The following is a 19,381-nucleotide window of genomic DNA, read 5'->3' on the forward strand; positions in this document are numbered from 1 at the left end:
TCGGAACAAGCTATAATCCAATCCTAGTAATATTCTCTGACAATAATGACATCGTCGTTTGAGATCGTACTGGACGGTCTGCATAGCATGCATCGGCTCGAGAACATATAACGTCGCAATCAAAGCAATAGTAAGGGACAGCAGTCACTTTCATCCCCATCCTCTTCTTCATGATAGTCTGGAATATCTGAAGAGGGATTCACCTGCGCTCCGCCTCAACACTCCAAGACAAGGTCATCTCTAAAACACCTGACGTCCCCCACACATCCCGTATCCTTTTCCGTAGGCCAAGGAAGCCAATATATATACCTACTCGACAATAAGGGGTTGTTTTGACAAGTGCTCGTCTCCGATCGTTTCTCAACGGCGCTTGCGTCGGTAGTACCATTGACACTACTGCCTGTCAGAAGGTGACCTGCTCCAAAGTATTCGGGCGTGAAGTACACCATGAAGTATTTGGCAAAATCATCGTTGATAGGGTGAGACGCGAAGATACCATAATCCTGCAGACGATCGGAGTGTTCGTCGGCGACGGCGGGAGCAATGGTGTTGTTGTCACCGATATGATCAGCCGAGGGGTCGAAAGGAGCGCGTCGTTCGTGTTTGTAGTTGTTGTTGGTGGGATTGAATGATGGTATATCGCTGGTGAATCCGTAGAGGTTGGCAAGCATCTTGACGAGTTTGATAGCTTCTGAAGCTTCGGTGATGCCCCTGGTATTGCAATACACCAAAGGATCAGGTGTCGTTGTTGGGTGTGCCGACCACAGACTTACCTCGGGAGCATTAGCTTGGACACGACTGTAAATCCGTCCCCATTCAATCCCGTGTAAAAGCTCCATGCGTGTGTCGCCCATCTACCGGTTTGGTACCCGAGGTAGCTACGCGCGTTATTGGTCATAGCAGCAGCGAAGTCCGCCGTGTTGTGTAGAGCTTGCGAGATGGCGTTTTGGAATCGCAGGACCTGGACGACGGAGAGCACCCATCGGTTATTTCGATAGAAGTAAGCGACATACTGCCTGTGACCGTTCATGGTCCATCCGATACCTTGCGCTCGTACGTGGACGGGACGGTAGGGGACTTTCGACGCGGCTTCGAGGAAGGTGAGGTTGGGTTTTCCACCGATTTTGTCGAACAACTCATTATGAGGGTCGCTAAGACTGGCTTCGCTCTCCCAAACGGCGAGACCAGCTGTGGGAACATCTGCATATACTCCGAGGCTGAACAGAAGCGCCATGATGCAAAGCCATGTCGTGAGTCTAGAGCGCAAAGTGGTGGTGTAGTGCGAGCTGACCATGATGATGAGATCGAACGTGAAGTACTTGCAACGGAAACACCCAACAGTGAACGGCGTCGGTTGAGGTGAGGTAAGGTAACGTCAGGAGGCTGGGGAAGAACAGGTGTGAGCAATAGTTGTAGTGACGTTGCTGTTCCGGTGATCACGAAGACAAGTATGGTTGACTGTTCTGGTTGAACAATCTTGGGGATCGGTTATCACAAGAATAGCTGTGATTGTGGGTCGTTGTTATGGTCGTGGTTGTAGGTGCGCGAATTTGTGAATGGATGGCGGAAGGGAAAGAGGTGGCCGTTGGTGTGAGTGCGATGAGCTCGAAGAGAAATCCTAGGCGATCGAGGAAGACGCTGTCTTATATACATCTCGTTTTTACGGGGTGCCGGGGTCCACCACGAGTGTCGCCATCGAGGACCGATCGGATCCGGTCAGGAATCAATGATCATGAGGTCGACGAGCAGCTGTCCGGATCCGAGTTGGGACGAAGATCTGTGCGTTTCGATAAGCTTGGCATGGACGGCCAGGCGGTGTTGAGGAAATGGATGAAAACACTTCACGTGCTGCAGAGGAACCAAAGTCTAAACTATGATAAGGACATGGGAGACATCGAAGTCTTGCGCTTTGAAAACTTCCTGGTTACTTAGACACCCTGCGACCATGCTTTCACTTCGGCTGCGATGGCTCTCGCTTCTGCCTCTCTCGCTCGAAGTATCGCTGCCGCTCTTTCTACCATTTTCTTGGCGTCTTTGACCCTTGCATTGGCTTCCTCCAACCTTCGATTACTTTCGTCTGCCGGCGTCCGTTTGCTCGGTTGCTCCTCCCCGTCTTGTATTCCTCTTTTGTTCCCATTGGTCGGGATTTCGGCAGTGTTCAGACAGAAGACCACGCTAGTGTTGTGCTCGTCATCGTCGCCTCCAAAATAGTTTGTGAAAATTCCCGATTCCTCATCTTGAGATTCGACCGCTCCGACAGGTGAAGTCGTAGATTCCTCGCCGGCTTTCACGAACTTTAACGACTTGAAGTTATTGACGTCGTTGGTGGATATATGACATTGAGGGAATTTCGCATCGACCTGTTTCACGATCTGCCTCGGTGGTAAACCTTCTCTCAACAACTGTTCTATCATCACATCGATCCCCGGATGTAACCTTCTCTGTATCGCTCTGAGGATCGCATGACTCTTCGGGTTTAGAGGCGGATGGTTATGCACGGATGTCGGACCTGTCGGAGAGATATAGGTCCACTTGGGGTCTTGGGCGGTGTTGAGATTCAACGCTTGTACTCTATATAGACATTCGGTGCGTTTCGTCTTTGGCTTTTCTCGATTCAGTGTCTTGCCTCGAGCAAGTTTCGGTTGATATCGATCTGCACAACTGCAGGAAAACAGGGCGCGCTGGTTCGTACGATGCAAGTATGACTTGGTGGTGATCAGCGCGAAAGAGTGCGTGATGGACCATGCTTGCAGTGCTTCGAGCAGAGCTTTGTGGGAGGGGTAGTAGGGTAGAGGAGGTGGTGGTCCGTGAGTGAGGATGGATTCAGGTATGATGTCGGGTGAGGAAGAAGACGACGGACCCGCTTCAGGATTCTGTCGAGATTGGGTGTCAACTGGTAAGACGAGTGATTGCATGGTTTCGACTTTTATCTTATCAGCGTCGGGGTGGTAGTGCGAAGGATGAGATGATGGGGGCGAGTAACGAGAAGAATGCAACTCTCGCACTACTCGACAAAGTACATCGTCTTCTTGCGGGTGGAGGAAGGCGCGTCAAAGGCGGTCTGATAACGATGCTGAATAAAACACACGTCATGACCATGTTACGGTTGCTCCTTGGGGTGACTAACCCGACCGATGAGAATGATCGATGATCGTCCGACTCCAGCTGAGCATCGACAATGGCTCACTCGGTCTGACTTGGATCTCACGAGTCGGACGAGGCAACCACCGCTAACCCAGACAGAACTCATGCTCATGCACTGTCTCAATCAGTCTTGCTAGCGGGGATCATCCACCAAAGACTGCAGCATCAACTCGTTACTTTAACAATGCCTGGGGTGCGATAACGTACGGTACGTCATTGCCTGTTGAAAACCAGCTTTGCCAGGAACACATTTGGTCTGTCCAACAGAGTTCAGAAGAGTGTCACGTTGGTCAACATGTTGATCTTGCTTCTCAATTGCCAGAAACCCCTATTGACCTTTTCCCCCTTCAGCTTGCGATCATAACCCAATTGTAAACATATACCATCATTGTAGCTTTGTCGACCTCCTTCTCCTGAATCGCACTCCTCTCACTCGAATCAGTAAACCTCGATCAGACGAGGTCCAGACCACCATCCAAACTGTCCAATCTCTTCTCAGAGTTCTTCACCCTTCCTCACCATCAACCATTAGAACATATCGTCCTACCTCCACCGCTCCGCTTCCAATCAGATTCCAGATCAGACGCGGTCGACGACAGAATACCCCTTCTTAATATGATACCCTCAGGAGAAGATGACGAGTCAACGCCTCTCACAGCGCATGAAACCGAGGACGGTGTCTCTCCGACGATATATGGCTTGTCAGCTAGTAAGAGTGAGGAGCTGTGTAAGCGTGCGGGAGAGCTGGCCGGACTGGTCTCGGACGACACCCTTGTAGGAGGGAAGACATTTACCGAGTTAAGTCTGTACGAGAAGAAATCTGTGTTGATCAATAGGGAACTAGAGTAGGTGTCTATGCTTGCGGTTCAAGGTGTGATACGCTGACGAGCGACTGCAGCTTGATGGGAATGGGGAGATATCAATGGTGTATATTCTTCCTATGCGGATTTGGTTATTTTCTGGACCTCTGCTGGGCTCAAGCGTTCGGTCTGGTAGCTTCGGCCATTCAACAGGAGATGGGCATAACAGGTGAGTTTGGCAATCCTCCGCTTCATTACTCGTAGCTTTCCACTTTGTTAGCGCCGTACTGATATCCAATGGAATACTGGCAACAGACGCTCGGATTAGCGATCTGTCAGCTTCGTTCAATTCAGGGTTGATGATAGGAGCGTTCACCTGGGGAATGTTGGTGGATATCCTCGGAGTGAGCTATTAATTCCCAGCTCAGCTGTCTTGGAAACTGACATGAGCTGTAATAGAGGAGATGGTGCTTCAACCTCACCTGTGCGATATCAACGGTTTTCGGATTCTTGTTCTCGGCTCCATCCAGCTATGGCGCTATCTGCTTCCTGGCCGCCATGATGTAATTCATATCCACTCCCTTTAAATGGTAGAAGCTGACCAGTTGTTGATTTTCACAGCGGTTTGGGGGTTGGGTGAGTTCCTGGACAAAATTATAGCCATCGTGACAGCTTCGATCCAGTGCGCTGACTTCAATAATGGCTTGATACCAGCGGTAATGTTCCTATAGATGCCACAATCACGCTTGAGTTTCTGCCCACAGTGAGTTCCTCATTCCTCCTATGCGCCTTGTGAATGAGAATAAAATTGAACCAGGATGTCCACCCGACAGAAAAATCGATATCTCCTGGCTGCACTTAGCACGTTCCAACCTATTGGCGTCGTCGTCTCCTCTCTCATTTCACTTGCTCTTATCCCGCGATACTCCTGTGATCCGAAACTTCTCTCCTGCAAGATTAGCGAAGCTCCCTGTTGCAGTCGAGCTGACAATATGGGATGGTACGTCCTTTCGAAGTAACAACATTGATTGGGTTTACTGACCTCACACTCGATGTCTAGGCGATATACAATGCTTCTCCTCGGTTTCTTCACACTCGCCATCTTCATTGCACGATTCGTGATCTTTAAATTTCGCGAATCTCCCAAATTCCTCCTAGTGCAAGGGCACGATGCGCATGCCCTCGACGTCTTGCATTCTATCGCCAGTTTTAACGGAATGGCAGAACCGGGACTGAATATGGACGACTTTCAAGCTCTGGATTTTGTCTACGGTCAGACTTCCAGAAACAAAGAGCCCGCATATGGGTTAAGAGCAGGCAACAAACAATTGGGGACCAAAGAGCTCGCAGAAAAGGTGGCTGTTGGAGGAGTGAAGAGGGTTTTCGGTCATTTGAAGGGACTGTTTGGTCAACGGATATACGTTTGGCTGTTCATCGCGATGGCCGTAGCGTGAGCCTCCCTTTTTAAATTCAATGTGTCGCGAGGTAGTTGGCAAAATCGGAACCTAACGAATTTCTTTTAGGTACATGTCCCTTTTTTGGGCCTTCTCTATTGCGGGTTACTTCCTTCCGCTCATCCTGCGGGCGAAAGGTGTGGACACCGGTGCAAGTATCACTCAGACGTACACGGCATACGTGTGGATATGTGGGTACAGATTGTCATGGAACATTTCACGCCGGCACGCTGACCGCATCAACAAACTGTCAGATTTGCCCAGTGTAAGCGCTACTATTGCCGCTTCCTACCTGATGGAGGTGCCAAGAGTGGGCCGGAAATGGGGCATGGTTGTCTCGGCAGGCCTCATGGGGATCGCTCTTGCGTTGGTATGTTTCAGATCAGTATAAGCGTCAAGCTGGTAGAACGAGGCTGACCCTGCTTGTCGTCCAGTATCAACTGGTCAACTCTAGATCGGCTAGCATCGGTTTCAACGCCATGGAGTAGGTGTCTCGTAAGCAGACTAGACGACGGCCACGACTGACCCCCAATGCTTCCCTCAGATACTGGTTCCAGTCTCTCTATGCTGCCCTGTTGTACGCCTACACACCCGAAGCTTTCCCAGCACAATTCAGAGGATCAACGAGCGGGATGCTTTCGACGCTTGGCAGGATTGCTAGTGTGTTGGCCCCGGTAGCAGCCAGGAATGTATATCACGGATCAAGTTCACCAGGTGTGCTGTGGTTGAGTGTGCGTGTGCACGAACCATCCCTACAAAGAAGGCAGCTGACGGAATTGATTCAATCGCAAATTGTGTGCAGGCTGGAGGTGCTTGGGTTTCAATGTTGGCTATCGGTAAGTTCTAGCCGACGGATAACCGAGGTAGCGCTGACAGTAGGATTTCAGCTTGTCTGCCGTATGACACGACCGGAAAGCAAGCTTTTTGATAGATGTAGCATCAACGGTCAGTAGATGGGTATTGAGAGCTGTCACTCGAATCTGACGTGTCGACGAGTAGCACGTGTAGAACGGCATCATACGTCAATCAACGAGATGCATGAAAACTGCTGTGGTCGCCAATGGTCTCTCCGTGTTGCAAGAGATCGGGTTTATCATTCAACGGAGTCCAGTCCTGTTTGGTAATCATCAGGGTATGGGATGCGCCACTTTCGGTGATGTCCGCGGCGACCTTTGATTTCCTCCACCGTAGACAAACTGTCCCCTCCACCCGATCTCACCGACCTCCACCACCCGTCCAGGATGCAACGCCAAAAGGGAATGACGTTTGAGACTGAGACGGTGATTGGCTACCTGCATGGATATAGATCACACACATATAACAAAGGTGAAAAGGGGGACCAACCTTTTCTATCCAGAATCCTCTCTTCTTTCCACATATCTACATCGACCAACCGACGGTCCGCCTCATTACCCCACCCATTTCACACAGAGATAAAGACATAAATCACACACAAAATGCCAGCTGTCACAAAAGGAGATTTCATCCTCGTCACAGGAGCTTCAGGTTACATTGCATCTCACGCTGCCAAAGAGTTCTTGAAGGAGGGCTACAAGGTGCGAGGAACGGTGAGATCCGAGGAGAAGGGAAAATACCTCAAGGATCTCTTTGCGAAAGATGGATTGAACGATTTCGAATATGCGATCGTGAAAGATATCGTCGAGGTGCGTCACCAGTTGAGTATCCCTAAACACTGTTCGACAATCATCCGACCTCATGTTGAGAGAGGCGTCTCATGTTGACTGTTTGTTTCTTTGGTGATACTCACACTCAGGATGGTGCTTTCGACGAAGCTGTCAATGGTGTCGATGCCGTCGCTCATCTCGCTTCTCCCTTCTACACCTCCGGCGTCAAGGACCCTCAAGAACTCATTGGCCCCGCTTTGAAGGGTACCACCGGTATCCTGAACAGTGTTCAGAAGAACAAGTGAGTCAAGGAGGATTGCGGGTTTTGGGTAGTTCAAAACAAGAGTTGGATGGATGGCTGAACCAAACTTCCTTTGTTAGCCCCAAGGTCAAGCGAGTCGTGATCACTTCTTCCGTCGCTGCGGTCATGAGCGTCCGATCAAGAAAGGCGCCTGTTGTGTGAGTATGAATCAATCTCAACCTCTCTCTGTCTGCAATCACTTTTCTTTCCGCGCTCCCGTTACACGATCTGTCGTTGATGTCGACCTGACATCGCTGATCTCGCTCCGCATCCCCAGCTACACCGAAGACGACTGGAACGTCGACTCTATCAAGCACGTCGAGGAGAACGGCGTCAACTCAGACGGTGGAGACTCATACAGAGCCAGTAAGACTCTTGCCGAGAAGGCTTTGTGGAGTGAGTGCTAGTTACGCGACAGCATCAAGCCGAATTGTGCTCATGTCAACGCCCGATTGTAGAGTTCGTCGAGGACAACAAGCCTAACTGGGACGGTGTTGCCATCAACCCTCCTCTTGTTCTCGGAGAGGTCATCCACCAAGTCGAAGACCCCTCAAAACTCAACACTTCAGTTGGTAAGTTGGTCTCGCTTAGCAATTTAAATCTTAGGGATGATTGTGTTGACCGGGTCTCCGTCCCATTGCACAGCGCTCTTCTACGACTGGGCTGCCGGTAAGAAGACGGACAAAGATCTCCCTGGTGGTGGTGGCAACTGGGTCAACGTAAAGGACGGTGGGTTCTCATCTGCCTAGGGCGTCTGACGATGACGACGGACGAAGGTATCCGGCTGACACCCCATCTTTCGTGAACCAGTTGCCCTCGCTCACGTTAAGGCTCTCACCGTTCCCGAGGCGGGTGGAAACCGATTCATTGTCGGAGCCGGTCCCTTTGCCTGTCAAGATTACTGCGATATCCTCCACAAGCGATTCCCCGAACTCAAGAACATCCCAGTGGGCAAGCCCGGCACTCACGACGAGATCTGCAAGGACGCAAACGTCTTCGATGGGACCAAGGCTACCAAGGTCTTGGGCTTCCAATACGAGACCTTGGAAGACACCGTTGTTGAGATGACCGAGAGCCTGAGGAAGAGATTTGGCAATTTCTAGGGTGAAACAAATTCGAAAAGGAGATTAGAATGTAGTGTTTGCAGTAATTAAAGATGGATACAGATGCAGAAGAATGTCATGAACGGCACTGGCAAGGATGCAGATGTCTGGCTCGATCCGAACTAGGGACTGAACAAGGTGGCCAAGAACCCAATCGCTGTCACTGAAAAGGCGGAAGCATACAACATGATACATATGATTGTGGCTAGACCTTCTCGATCACTTCTGCTTCCCACACCACCACTCTTCCATCTTTGATGACGGTTTCGACCTTTCTCAGGACGGTGATATCCTCACGGAGGTCTCCATCCAAGACAGTCATATCGGCGCTCCATCCTTCACCCAGCCAACCGAATTTGAAACCGCTCAATTCCTTTCCACAAGCTTCCCATCCACCAAGGGTGGCCGCTCTCAGCGTATCTACCAGCGGGATCCCCGATTCCATGAACAGTTCCAACTCTCTGACATTGTCGCCATGCGCAAAAGCGCCTGTATCACCGCCACAAGCCAATGCCACGCCCTGGTCAAAAGCGTTTTTCGTATGTTGTTTAATCGATTTCCAGATCCTCCCACCCCCCATCGCTCTCAGCTCCAGTTCGTACACCGACAGCGTAGGAACGAAGATCGTGCCGTTTTTATTCATCGTTTCGAGAGCCTGGAAAGAGCTGACATAACCATGCTCGACCGTGGTGACTCCCGCGTTGGAAGCCATGATGACCGCTTCGGGCGTACTGGCATGACATGCGACAGGTGCTTTGGCCCGTCGACATTCGGCAACGATCGCGGCCATCTCTTCTTGATCAAACATGATAGCATTCGGATTGCGATAGTCCATAAAGTCGACTTGATCGTCCGAGTCCGAGGCCGTGTCCGGGGTCGAGGCTTCTCCTAGTTCAGTCTCGTGAGCGAGATTCTGAAAATCCGATCTGTCAACACTTCTACTTGGACCACAAAAGGGCGGAACGATAATTGGCGATGCGCCAGACCACGACTGAGCCGGAAAACGAAGTGTTCTTCTCCTGTATTCTCCATAAAACTTGATCACATCCGCCCCTGCCCCGATCCTTCTTCTCACCGCACTCTTCACTCCTTGGGGCCCATCGCATTCGTCGCTCAGTCTCGGAGCTATCATACCTCCTATCCTGTTCTCCTGTCTGAGCTGATAAGAATCCGAACTTGCCAAAGCTTCAGTCGCGACAAAGAGTCTCGGACCAGGTATCATCCCTCGATTGATACTATCTCGTATCCCGATATCGACGTTGTACGCTCCCTCTGTCCCCAGATCGCGATAAGTCGTATAACCAGCTTTGAGAGCCAAGCGACAGTTGTTCGTAGCCTGTACGATCCTCTGGACGAGGCTTTCGTCCCGGATCTGATTCAGTGCGGGTGTCTCCGTATATGGGTGCAGTAAGATATGCGTGTGAGCGTCGACCAGGCCGGGCAGAACGGTTTTACCTCGGAAATCTAGGTCGGGCGAACGGATCTCAAGGCTCGGAGATGCAGACGGATCGTATGATTTGACAGAGACGATTCGACCGGACGAAGGTGAGATGGTCAGCGCGATGTTGGCGAGGAAAGACCGTGTCTTCGAATCGAACAGTAACGACGCATAGACAGTGTATGGCTTCAGCTTCGGTTGAGTCTGGTCGCCAGCTCGAGGCATCGTAGCTTGGTCTGATCCGGATGGTGCGGGATGTCTAGAAGCTGTCATGGTGGGGTGCTGGATTGCGAGCTGCCTGCTGGTGCTCTGTAACGAAAGAAGCCTGTCAAGACATTACGGATGAACGGGTTGCACTTCCATCTGTACTCGTATCGGTCAACAGTACTCGTAGTGTCACCATGTGCAACTCTCGAATGACATCACGTTGAGCGGTCATCTCCGTCTCTATCATGCTACTAGTAATCTTTCCAGTTGCCCATTTCCAGCTTCTCCTCACGAGTAGTACTCGAGTACTGTCCATGGCTGGCCACATGTAGCGCAGTGAGAGAACCAGGAAGATGGCACTACACTTTACTGGTGACGACCGGGGAACAACAAGTCAGGCAGGTGCTCAAAGTTGAAGTGATTTGGTTGTTCACACGACGCTTCTCAGACAACTTGATTGGAATGCCACCCTTATCACTCAGATGGACGGCAGGGGCTTAGAACCTGTAGTCACAAGTCACGGAAGGTCTGCTACCGATACAGAAGCGTGGTCTTTATGCCTTCCGGTACGACACCTGGACTTGTAGATGCGTCGGTCGAAGATTGAGCGAGTGAGGAGGTCCGACCTGACTTTGGGAATAATCCTACAAAAGACGCTTGCTACGTCCTGAAGATTTCGGGGGGAAACAAGCGAGAACCTGATCCTATGCATCCTTGATACTTGTGTGACAGAGCTTGAAGCAGAGCGATATTACGCTTTCCACTCTAGATTACCGGGCACGGATGGATCCCAAAGGAAAAGGTGCAACTTGCATCTCCACAATCCGTGCGATAAGTGGTTCCCGTACCAAGCCAAATTACCCGCACGTCAGTCACCCTCTCAACCTCTTCCCTCTCGGAAAGGATCCCCATCCTTCCCTTTTCTTTTCATTACCATCCTCACACTACTCTATTTTTGTTAGCTTTCGATCAATTCGGATTGGGACCCCATTACGTACACTTGTCCGCCGCCAATTTCCAGCTCGTCAATATCAGTACCGCATGCTCATGCTCATTCCCTTCATCATCGCTATTTTGTTCTATCCTTGAACACCGGGTCCGTTCGGCTGATCCACGAATCCTCCCTCTGCACAGTGCCTCGGCGACGTCCGTCATCGTGCATCTCACAACGATCTCGTCAACACTATACCCAGTCGTTCAAAACTTCCTGCACGCCATCTCTGACCCTCTATCCAGTGGTACCAGCATACGCATAGGAGGAGAGGATCAGGATCTGAACCAAGGAGACGAGGAGAACATCCAACTCCTACCTATAAGCGAGGGAGACAGCGACAGACGAAGCGCTGCGCATCATTGGGCTTGGAGAGAAGCAGGTCGAGCACCTAGAAAAGGAGACAAGATGAAGTTCGGGTGAGTGAACAACGTTGATCGAGAGGAATGGGAGCTTCAGAGGCAGAGATGCTGATTTGTTTTCTTTCGTTTGGAACTCAGTACGCTACTTGAACTGAACAGTAATATCGAATGGTGGGACTACTATGTCGAGTGAGTCAGAGTCACCACGCACGTTCTCGTCCCTCCGCTGATAAGAGTATGACAGTTACGATGCATTGAAGAAACTGTTCCCTTCGAATCCCCTTGATCCATCCTACCATTCCACTCAACAAGACGACGAGTCGACATCCATCCTGCCCATCCATCGACGTACCGTCAAATTTGCTACGCCGAATGAATTCCGTCAAGCACTCGATAAAGAACGTAACAAGGTCACAGAGTTCTACAGGAACAAACTCTCGGATTGCGTCAAATCTCAGAATCTGGTAGAAGAAGAAGTAGCAGGATTAGAAGAACGTGATCTCGGTGCAGATGACACAATCAAGGAAGTCAACGAGGAGGAGGAAGGTGAATTTGGCGATGGCGAGAGGGAAGGAGAGGTAGTCGGCGGAGAAACAGAGGGTCTGTTGAGTCCTAATTTGTCGGTCGGCGGCAGACAAAGATTCAGCGGTACTCGACCCAAGCCGTCTTTCGTCAGTCGGTTCAAAGGATTCGGGAGAAGAAAGAGCGTCATGAACAACCCTGATCAAGCGGATCTCATGGAAGCGTCGATCCCACCCCCGCTTCGAAGTTCGAGGAGTCGAAGTACGTCGCGAAAACCGGGAATGACAGACTCTGTCACTTCAGACTACTTCGGTGATGCGCCCATGTCTCCCAGTACTCGTAGTCGAGGTGGACTTCCCAGGTCAAGAGGAAGACGTTCCTCAGACATCGAGTCTTCTATAGATGATTTAGGTACTAACGCTGGGACGCACGAAAGGAGAACTTCCATCTCGTCGTTATCGTCTCACGAAGGCGATTTCGGATGGCCAAGAAGACGATATCATTCTCTCGGACTCGTGCAGATGGACCCCGCTACCGTACCAGATTGGGCGATCATCTCCACCAGAGATGAGGAGGAGGAAGGTGGTAACGGCCTCGCAGCCACCGATGTCAAGAGGCCGGTTTTCGTCTGGACCGCAAACAACGACTACGGGACGGTGTTGAGAATTGGCTTCAAGAAGAGGATCAGTGCTGTTTGGCTCGAGGCATACGCTTTGAAGCAGTATGTCGATCTGAATCTAACAGCATTCGAGAAAATTTTGAAGAAGTGAGTAGTCGGACCAAGTGTCGGTGACTTAACTGACGACGATTCAGGTATGACAAGAATACCAATTCCAAAGTAGGTGTTCAGGTCTCCGCTCAGCGTAGAGATATTGTGCTGACCTGCTGAACAGCTCAAGAAAGAATACGTCTCCGAGACTGTCCTCAAGTCCTATCCGTGGACTCAGGAGGCGAAAGAGGAACTTGACCAACTTCTCGCCCGGATTCTTTTCCTTTACCGACGAGTTGCAGCGGCTGGCGACGAAGAGCTTGCGAAGGAGCAGCTGCGCTCTCAACTTCGAGAAAAGGTTGTCATCGATCGAGAAACAGTCTGGTCCCAGATGGTTTCGGGCCATAATCGCTCCCAAGGGATCTTCAGGAGTGTCACACCTGATCAGATCACTTCTTCCCTCGATACCAACAAACATATCTACAGAACGCCACTGGGCAGTTTCAGATGGCCAACCTTCTTTACGATAAAAGGCGGAATCTTTGTTTTCGCTTTCGCCGTCATGGTGGCCCTGGTCCAGATCCAACCCTTTGAACGGGTCGAAGAGAGTAACTGTTTGGCCATGTTGGTGTTCTGTACAATGCTTTGGGCAACAGAGGTGAGTTTCTCGTGTCAACATGCCCACGTATCGTCTCGCTGAATGTTCATTCAGGCAATCCCTCTGTTCGTGACTTCGCTTGCTGTGCCTCTTCTCGTGGTGTTCCTCAGAGTGTTGCGATCTTCCGACGGAGAGGACCAGAGACTTTCTGCGGCAGACGCGACCAAGTGAGCAGTCTTGCATAGATCTAGTTTGAGTCTGACCATCCTGCGCAGGTACATCTTCTCGCAGATGTTTTCACCTACGATCATGCTTCTTATTGGTGGCTTCACAATCGCTGCGGTGCTCTCCAAGACGAGACTGGACGTCATGACAGCTTCACGAATCCTCAATGCAGCTGGCTCCAAGCCGAGTGTGGTCTTGCTTGTCTTGATGTTTGTTGCTACTTTTGCAAGTATGTGGATCAGCAACGTCGCAGCGCCCACTCTCTGCTATGCTTTGATCAAGGTGAGCGGTGTTGTCATTCGAGGTGATACAGGGCTGATTCTCAATCATATTAGCCAATTACGGATGAGCTGCACCCAAAGTCTGTCTTTTCGAAGTGTCTTATTGTGAGTTCCCCATATATCATCAAAGAACGCTGTGTGCTCGTCTGACCCGACTCTTCTTGGTAGATTGCGATTGCTCTTGCCTCAAACATCGGTGGTCAAGCTTCGCCTATTTCTTCACCTCAGAACCTGATTTCCCTCGGGTCCATGGATCCACCTCTCTCCTGGCCGCAATGGTTTGCCATTTCCATCCCTGTCGCCTCACTGTCAGTAGTGGGTATCTGGGCTTTCCTCCACGTCAACTACAAATGGGAGACGGATCTCGCTATACCGAGAATGAGGAAGAACACCGACACCTTGACCATAACGCACTGGTACGTACTGGGAGTGAGCGCATTGACTATCGTCCTGTGGTGTGTGGAGAAAAGTATGGAAGGTTGGGTTGGCGATATGGGAATCATTGCCATCATCCCGTTACTTGCTTTCTTCGGGACGGGCATTTTGTCGAAGGTGAGTTTGGATTACGGACCACGGAGCATACATGCGATCGAGATCTGTCGCTAAGCGTATTTTATTCTTGCAGGAGGACTTCCACTCCTTCCACTGGTCGATCGTCTTCCTGGCTATGGGCGGTATCGCCCTAGGCAAAGCAACACTGTCGTCGGGCCTCCTAGACGATCTCGACAAGGTTCTCGAACACCTCATCGAAGGTCTGGGCCTGTACTCGATTCTCATCGTTTTCTCGCTGCTTGCGCTTGTCATTGCGACCTTGTGAGTTGAGGTTATTCGCCCTGCAGGCCAGGCGATGGTCAACTAACATTGCTATATCAATCAGCATCTCGCATACCATCGCGGCGGTGCTGCTCGTTCCGATTGCTACGAGGATCGGAGATTCGCTGGAAGAGCCCCACCCGAGGTTGTTGATCATGGTGAGTTATCAGCTTCGCCGCCATTGAGGAATGCTGTGCAAGCTGACCACTTGCTGGAACAGGCTACCGCGCTCATTTGTTCGGCTGGTATGGGTCTCCCTGTCTCTGGATTCCCTAACATGACAGCGTGAGTCGCCATCCTCGGCCAATGATATGGGGGTGTACAGTGACTGACAATCCGCTGTTTGCAGGATAACACAAGAGAACAAGCTTGGTCAGAGATTCATCGGTGCTTCTGATTTCCTGAAGAATGGTATTCCCGCATCTCTGCTGGCCACACTCGTGATCGTCACTGTCGGATATGCTATCATGCGAAGTCTGGGGTGAGTGGTGTTGACTGCTATTCCAACCGGTTTAGGAGCGAAAGGGCTAACCTAACTGTGCGGATTGGTGTAGATTGTAAGGCAATGGTCGGTGGAGCGGTTCTATCATGATCGAAGTGACGAATGAAATAGAATGGGTCGATGGTGTCAGAGGCGAATGGGATTATTGACCTTGACAAGACGAAGTGAGGAAGGACGGAGTTGTGGTGATCGTCTCCAGTCAAGTGAATGGATGTTCACATTTTCTTGGTCGAGTTTATTCATTCTCTTTTTGTGCTACGGAATGCCACGCAGTAGTCTTTATCATAGATAGAACCGAGTACAATTGTTTTGTGCGATGCAAAGGATTGAAGGAAAGGTGTGTCATGGCCAAGATAAGTCTACTACTCCATTAGTCAACATCATCCAACTTTCCAACCAAGTCAATTTGGTTTCTGACGTAGCCCTTTCCTTCTGCGCCTCCTCTTCCTCTCGCGCTTCCTCTCCATCAATTTCATCCTCATGAGCTCGGGTTCGAACTCGAACTGGAGCTTGAGCTTGAGCTGGAGATTGAGATTCGATTTGAGATCGAGATTGAGATCGAGATTGAGATTGAGATTGAGATCGAGATCGGAATTGGGATTGGGATTGGGATTGGGATTGTGCGATCTCATCGACCGCTCCTGCCACTTTACAAGGATGGATACTGAACACCAGTTCGCCCGTCGTCGGATGTTCCGTAGATGTGATCAGGGGAAAGGGCGAAGAAGGGTCTTGGAGTATCGTATCTGTTCCGACTGACTGGGGCGCGGCGGATGCTGGGTGGAGCGTCGTTGAGGATGGGGGCGGATGGAGGATCTTGAGATTATTTAACAGGGATATCACGGAGAGTGGTGCTCCGGCTATATGATTTTTAGAATGGGAGGGGAATGATGGAGTGGCAAGGGAAGAAAGGGGATTAGCTTTCTCTCATGAGACGAAAGGGAGGACAGAAGTCGTCTGAGTCGAGTGAGGAATTATCTGTAGGGAGCGAAAGGAGGAAGCATGGACGAGAGTTTGATCATCGATCAATCGATCGATCGATCGAGCAGGTAGAGAGAAAAAGCCGGATTCTTCACGTCTGATGTCTGAATGAAACCAGATTCAAACGGACCACTCACTCTCGTCCCACGCTCTGAAACAGAACATCGGTACTCTATAAGTCTTGGAGAACACAATATGCTGTTCGACATCTACTCGACTTTTCTTCGTCGTCAGCCCCCGAGTCTGACCCTCAGGTATCGACTGTTGAACGTTGGAGTCGGGAGGAGCCAAGGGCGCGGCACCCTCGTCTTCCTCATCTTCTAGTCCTTCGCCCTCGTCTTCCACACGGTCTTCCGGGAAGGTAGTCTGGGAGGGAGTTGTTGGGTGGGATGGGCCAGATGAAGAGGAAGAAGATGGTTGATCGAGATGTCTGGTGATCTTGCGATATAGGTATCCTTGATGTGGGACCCACTACAATATGTGTATATGGTATCAGCGTCACTTTCCATCACAGATAGGTCGCCCTCTTTCTACTTCCTTTGCGTACAGGTTCTCGAGGTATCACACCGCACCCAGATGCCGAACGAACAAGCATATATCGCACCAACTCCACCCACCTTATGTTCTTTCCATTCCCAGCCTCTATTAGTCCTGCCGGCTCCCAGCTCACGCCCGTCCACTTTCTCGTATTTCTTGATCAGAGCCTTACAAGCTTTCTCGAAACTCTCATGATCTTCAAAAGCGTCTGTACCAATCATTTTCTTTGCTGGTCCCGGTCGTCTCTTCCCTCGTCGTTTCTTCTCTTTTGGTTCATCTCGATCTGAAGCTGGATCTGGATCTCGACCTGCGCCAAAAGAGACATCGCAGACGTGAGCACAGATCTAGTGATACATTTTGGTTCCATAGAGATTTATGCGTGTGCGAATGCGGATGCAGGTGTGTTGATTCAGAATACAGATTGGATTGTTTTCTACTGACTACTCTTCTTTTGGTCCGCATCTCCGTCTCCGTCTCCATCCTCTTCAACTGCTCCTTCCCCATTCACCACCTTCGCTACCATCACTTCCTCGACCGGACTAGTCTCGGCAATAGGACTCATACCACCACTGCCACCGTCACTAGCAGCACCGATGACCAGTCTCCTAGATGGATCTGCCGCCACCCCGGATTCGCTATCGTCGGCAAAACCAACGGGTTCCGCAATAAGATTTCCGTTGTCGATCTGAACGAGGATACCTTCCGGTGGACCGCCACTAGCAGGGTTGGAACCACTCGTACCGTTGGGGTGAGGCGCGCCGGCAGGTTGAGCCATGGAACCAGTTCGGGACGGTTGTCGACTGAAAGCATTGATTACTCTTCGTCTTTCGATAATGCCGCCTGATACGATCGCTACTAAGTATCGTTCCTACAGTGAGAAGACTTCAACTCACGCATGACAGCAGCGGTGCCACTACGCTTTACAGCCTTCTTCGAGTGGTTATCCTCATATCTGTCGGTCTCGTCGACCTGTACTAAAACGTCAACTTTGTGTCTAATGGTTAACGGATGACAGGCTCACAATTTCTTCTCCAATGATTCTGCAGGGATCGTAACATCAGTCGTGAACATGCATTCATACGAAGAAAAGACTTACTCCTCGATCAGGTCTTCCACTGCGTGCGAAACAATGTCAGCTTTGTTTGATATAGCGCTTCAAGTTCAACTCACAGCTGACGATTCCCAATGCGCCACCTTTCTGACCTGGCGTTTCGCTGATGAGCAACAAGTGCGCTCTTCCTGTTTGGAAGTAATCGAGCGCTTGGAAACAATTGATGTCGGGTTTTGCCTCGGGAAGTGGCAAGAGTTGGAATTTAGAAACGGGCCATTCGTCGTCAGGATTATACGTGATCAACTATGTGAGGACATGGATGTCAGCGGAGATCTGCTGTCGGGGGTAGCGGTCGCAGATATTGTAGCGCACCCTTTTCACCAATAACATGCCAATGAAATTATCTTTCTGTCCGGGCTCATGGACAGGTATCCTCGAGAACCCGGAGAGCAGGATCTGGTCAATAGCTTCGTGATCCAGGACCTTGTTAGAAGGAAGTATGAGACAATCTTTGATAGGGGTCATGATTTGTTGAGCGTGCTTGTCGTTGAGCGAAAGTACGCCGTTGAGAATTCCAATCTACGTGAGGGTTTTAGCTGCATAGCCACACTGGTGGGCGGCGTCCAGCTGGCTCACCTCATCATCCCGGAGAGGTTCTTCGCCTTCCCGATGAAATTGCAGGAAACTCTTGAGCTCAGCTTTCTTATACCTAGAGGGGAGAAGTTGATTAGCTCCATCTTATCACGAATGCAACGTGTCAGGAGTTGCTTTACTGACGTGTGTCCTTCCTCTGCCCCGAGGACATAGTCGAGCAGCTTCGCAATGGGGTACGCGACAGGGGAGAAAAGTATCATCAGACCCCAGACCAACGGCGCACATGCCCCTCCGATGGCTAGACCGTATCTGACACAGACCTGAATGATTGACATCAGCTTGAAGTCACGATTCGAGATCAGCACCACAGCTGACTTACGGCTTGGGGAATGATCTCGCCGAAAATGACAATCATGGTTGTGGACACAATGACGGCTCTGACACCGCCCCCTAGAACATCGTCGAGGAAGATCGGGAGGGACTCGTTAACGATCTATAGCAAAGCCGGACGATCAGCTATGTCTAGATCCGCCGATCAAGATTTCATGGCTTGAAGATTGCGCACTCACAACGTTGCCGAGTAAAAGGACGACCAAGACCCAATGCCTTCCTCTTGCCAAGAGACGCAGGACTTTGTTGGCAGCTTTACGTTCTTTCGGATCTTCTGACGACGTTGACAATACTCGGAGATTCAGATCATCCGATCCCATCAGTGCGAGGGTAAGTCTGTGCGATACCAGAATGTAGTTCATTAGTATCGATCTGCTTCTCATCTGGCACCGGTTCATCCCTCCTTGTGACCATGGTTCATATCTCAAAGTAGAGGACCAAACGCTCACCCTGCAAAGATACCGCCTGCCAGAACCAGCACAACGCTCAGACCCAGCTTCCACCAGAAGACTGGGCTATCAGGCGGATCCTCAGGTTCTATGACGGGTTTGGTAAGGATGGTCCATTCTGAAGATGAGCGAGGGACGAGCTTTGTGAGTTGTGTGAGGGAGAGCAGAAGAGGGACGGAGGATGAGGCGGTTCTCCTCGAGAGCGGGGCCATGACGAGCTGGAATGTCGCTCTGGTTCTTGCGACTTGCAATACCAGTGTCAAGGGGGAGATGATCGAGTTAAAGTGAGAGACTGGGACGATTT

At 50.6% G+C, this 19,381-nt stretch overlaps 7 protein-coding genes across 7 annotated transcripts; 3 read left to right on the forward strand and 4 right to left on the reverse strand.

Moving 5' to 3' along the window:
- Positions 1 to 215: 215 nt before the first annotated feature.
- Positions 216 to 1,294, reverse strand: IAR55_003540 (uncharacterized protein; the record flags this gene model as incomplete). Its single annotated transcript, XM_066946647.1, has 2 exons — positions 216 to 711; positions 774 to 1,294. 2 exons carry the CDS (start codon positions 1,292 to 1,294, stop codon positions 216 to 218), a joined length of 1,017 nt encoding a protein of 338 aa, XP_066803039.1.
- Positions 1,295 to 1,928: 634 nt separating this feature from the next.
- On the reverse strand, positions 1,929 to 2,915 carry IAR55_003541 (uncharacterized protein; the record flags this gene model as incomplete). The annotated part of the gene is made up of 1 exon (XM_066946648.1): positions 1,929 to 2,915. The coding sequence occupies one exon, from the start codon at positions 2,913 to 2,915 to the stop codon at positions 1,929 to 1,931; it is 987 nt and encodes a 328-aa protein (XP_066803040.1).
- Positions 2,916 to 3,759: 844 nt separating this feature from the next.
- Positions 3,760 to 6,326, forward strand: IAR55_003542 (uncharacterized protein; the record flags this gene model as incomplete). The annotated part of the gene is made up of 14 exons (XM_066946649.1): positions 3,760 to 3,989; positions 4,043 to 4,173; positions 4,260 to 4,348; positions 4,404 to 4,507; positions 4,566 to 4,580; positions 4,659 to 4,707; positions 4,778 to 4,944; positions 5,005 to 5,394; positions 5,468 to 5,589; positions 5,653 to 5,768; positions 5,833 to 5,882; positions 5,943 to 6,129; positions 6,201 to 6,234; positions 6,286 to 6,326. The coding sequence occupies 14 exons, from the start codon at positions 3,760 to 3,762 to the stop codon at positions 6,324 to 6,326; spliced, it is 1,725 nt and encodes a 574-aa protein (XP_066803041.1).
- A 529-nt stretch (positions 6,327 to 6,855) lies between these two features.
- IAR55_003543 (uncharacterized protein) lies at positions 6,856 to 8,427 on the forward strand (the record flags this gene model as incomplete). Its single annotated transcript, XM_066946650.1, has 7 exons — positions 6,856 to 7,062; positions 7,173 to 7,324; positions 7,405 to 7,482; positions 7,602 to 7,720; positions 7,783 to 7,896; positions 7,970 to 8,053; positions 8,135 to 8,427. 7 exons carry the CDS (start codon positions 6,856 to 6,858, stop codon positions 8,425 to 8,427), a joined length of 1,047 nt encoding a protein of 348 aa, XP_066803042.1.
- A 205-nt stretch (positions 8,428 to 8,632) lies between these two features.
- IAR55_003544 (uncharacterized protein) lies at positions 8,633 to 10,090 on the reverse strand (the record flags this gene model as incomplete). The annotated part of the gene is made up of 1 exon (XM_066946651.1): positions 8,633 to 10,090. The coding sequence occupies one exon, from the start codon at positions 10,088 to 10,090 to the stop codon at positions 8,633 to 8,635; it is 1,458 nt and encodes a 485-aa protein (XP_066803043.1).
- A 1,023-nt stretch (positions 10,091 to 11,113) lies between these two features.
- Positions 11,114 to 15,058, forward strand: IAR55_003545 (uncharacterized protein; the record flags this gene model as incomplete). The annotated part of the gene is made up of 14 exons (XM_066946652.1): positions 11,114 to 11,148; positions 11,207 to 11,482; positions 11,564 to 11,614; positions 11,670 to 12,713; positions 12,761 to 12,785; positions 12,841 to 13,314; positions 13,369 to 13,481; positions 13,530 to 13,761; positions 13,815 to 13,865; positions 13,929 to 14,312; positions 14,386 to 14,573; positions 14,638 to 14,731; positions 14,794 to 14,858; positions 14,923 to 15,058. The coding sequence occupies 14 exons, from the start codon at positions 11,114 to 11,116 to the stop codon at positions 15,056 to 15,058; spliced, it is 3,168 nt and encodes a 1,055-aa protein (XP_066803044.1).
- A 359-nt stretch (positions 15,059 to 15,417) lies between these two features.
- On the reverse strand, positions 15,418 to 19,289 carry IAR55_003546 (uncharacterized protein; the record flags this gene model as incomplete). The annotated part of the gene is made up of 14 exons (XM_066946653.1): positions 15,418 to 15,935; positions 16,194 to 16,527; positions 16,674 to 16,900; positions 17,035 to 17,433; positions 17,487 to 17,562; positions 17,615 to 17,633; positions 17,690 to 17,708; positions 17,764 to 17,947; positions 18,017 to 18,223; positions 18,281 to 18,353; positions 18,422 to 18,558; positions 18,618 to 18,731; positions 18,808 to 18,964; positions 19,078 to 19,289. 14 exons carry the CDS (start codon positions 19,287 to 19,289, stop codon positions 15,418 to 15,420), a joined length of 2,676 nt encoding a protein of 891 aa, XP_066803045.1.
- Positions 19,290 to 19,381: the final 92 nt, after the last annotated feature.

Source organism: Kwoniella newhampshirensis, chromosome 6 (assembly GCF_039105145.1).
Source record: "Kwoniella newhampshirensis strain CBS 13917 chromosome 6, whole genome shotgun sequence".
NCBI lineage: Eukaryota > Fungi > Basidiomycota > Tremellomycetes > Tremellales > Cryptococcaceae > Kwoniella > Kwoniella newhampshirensis.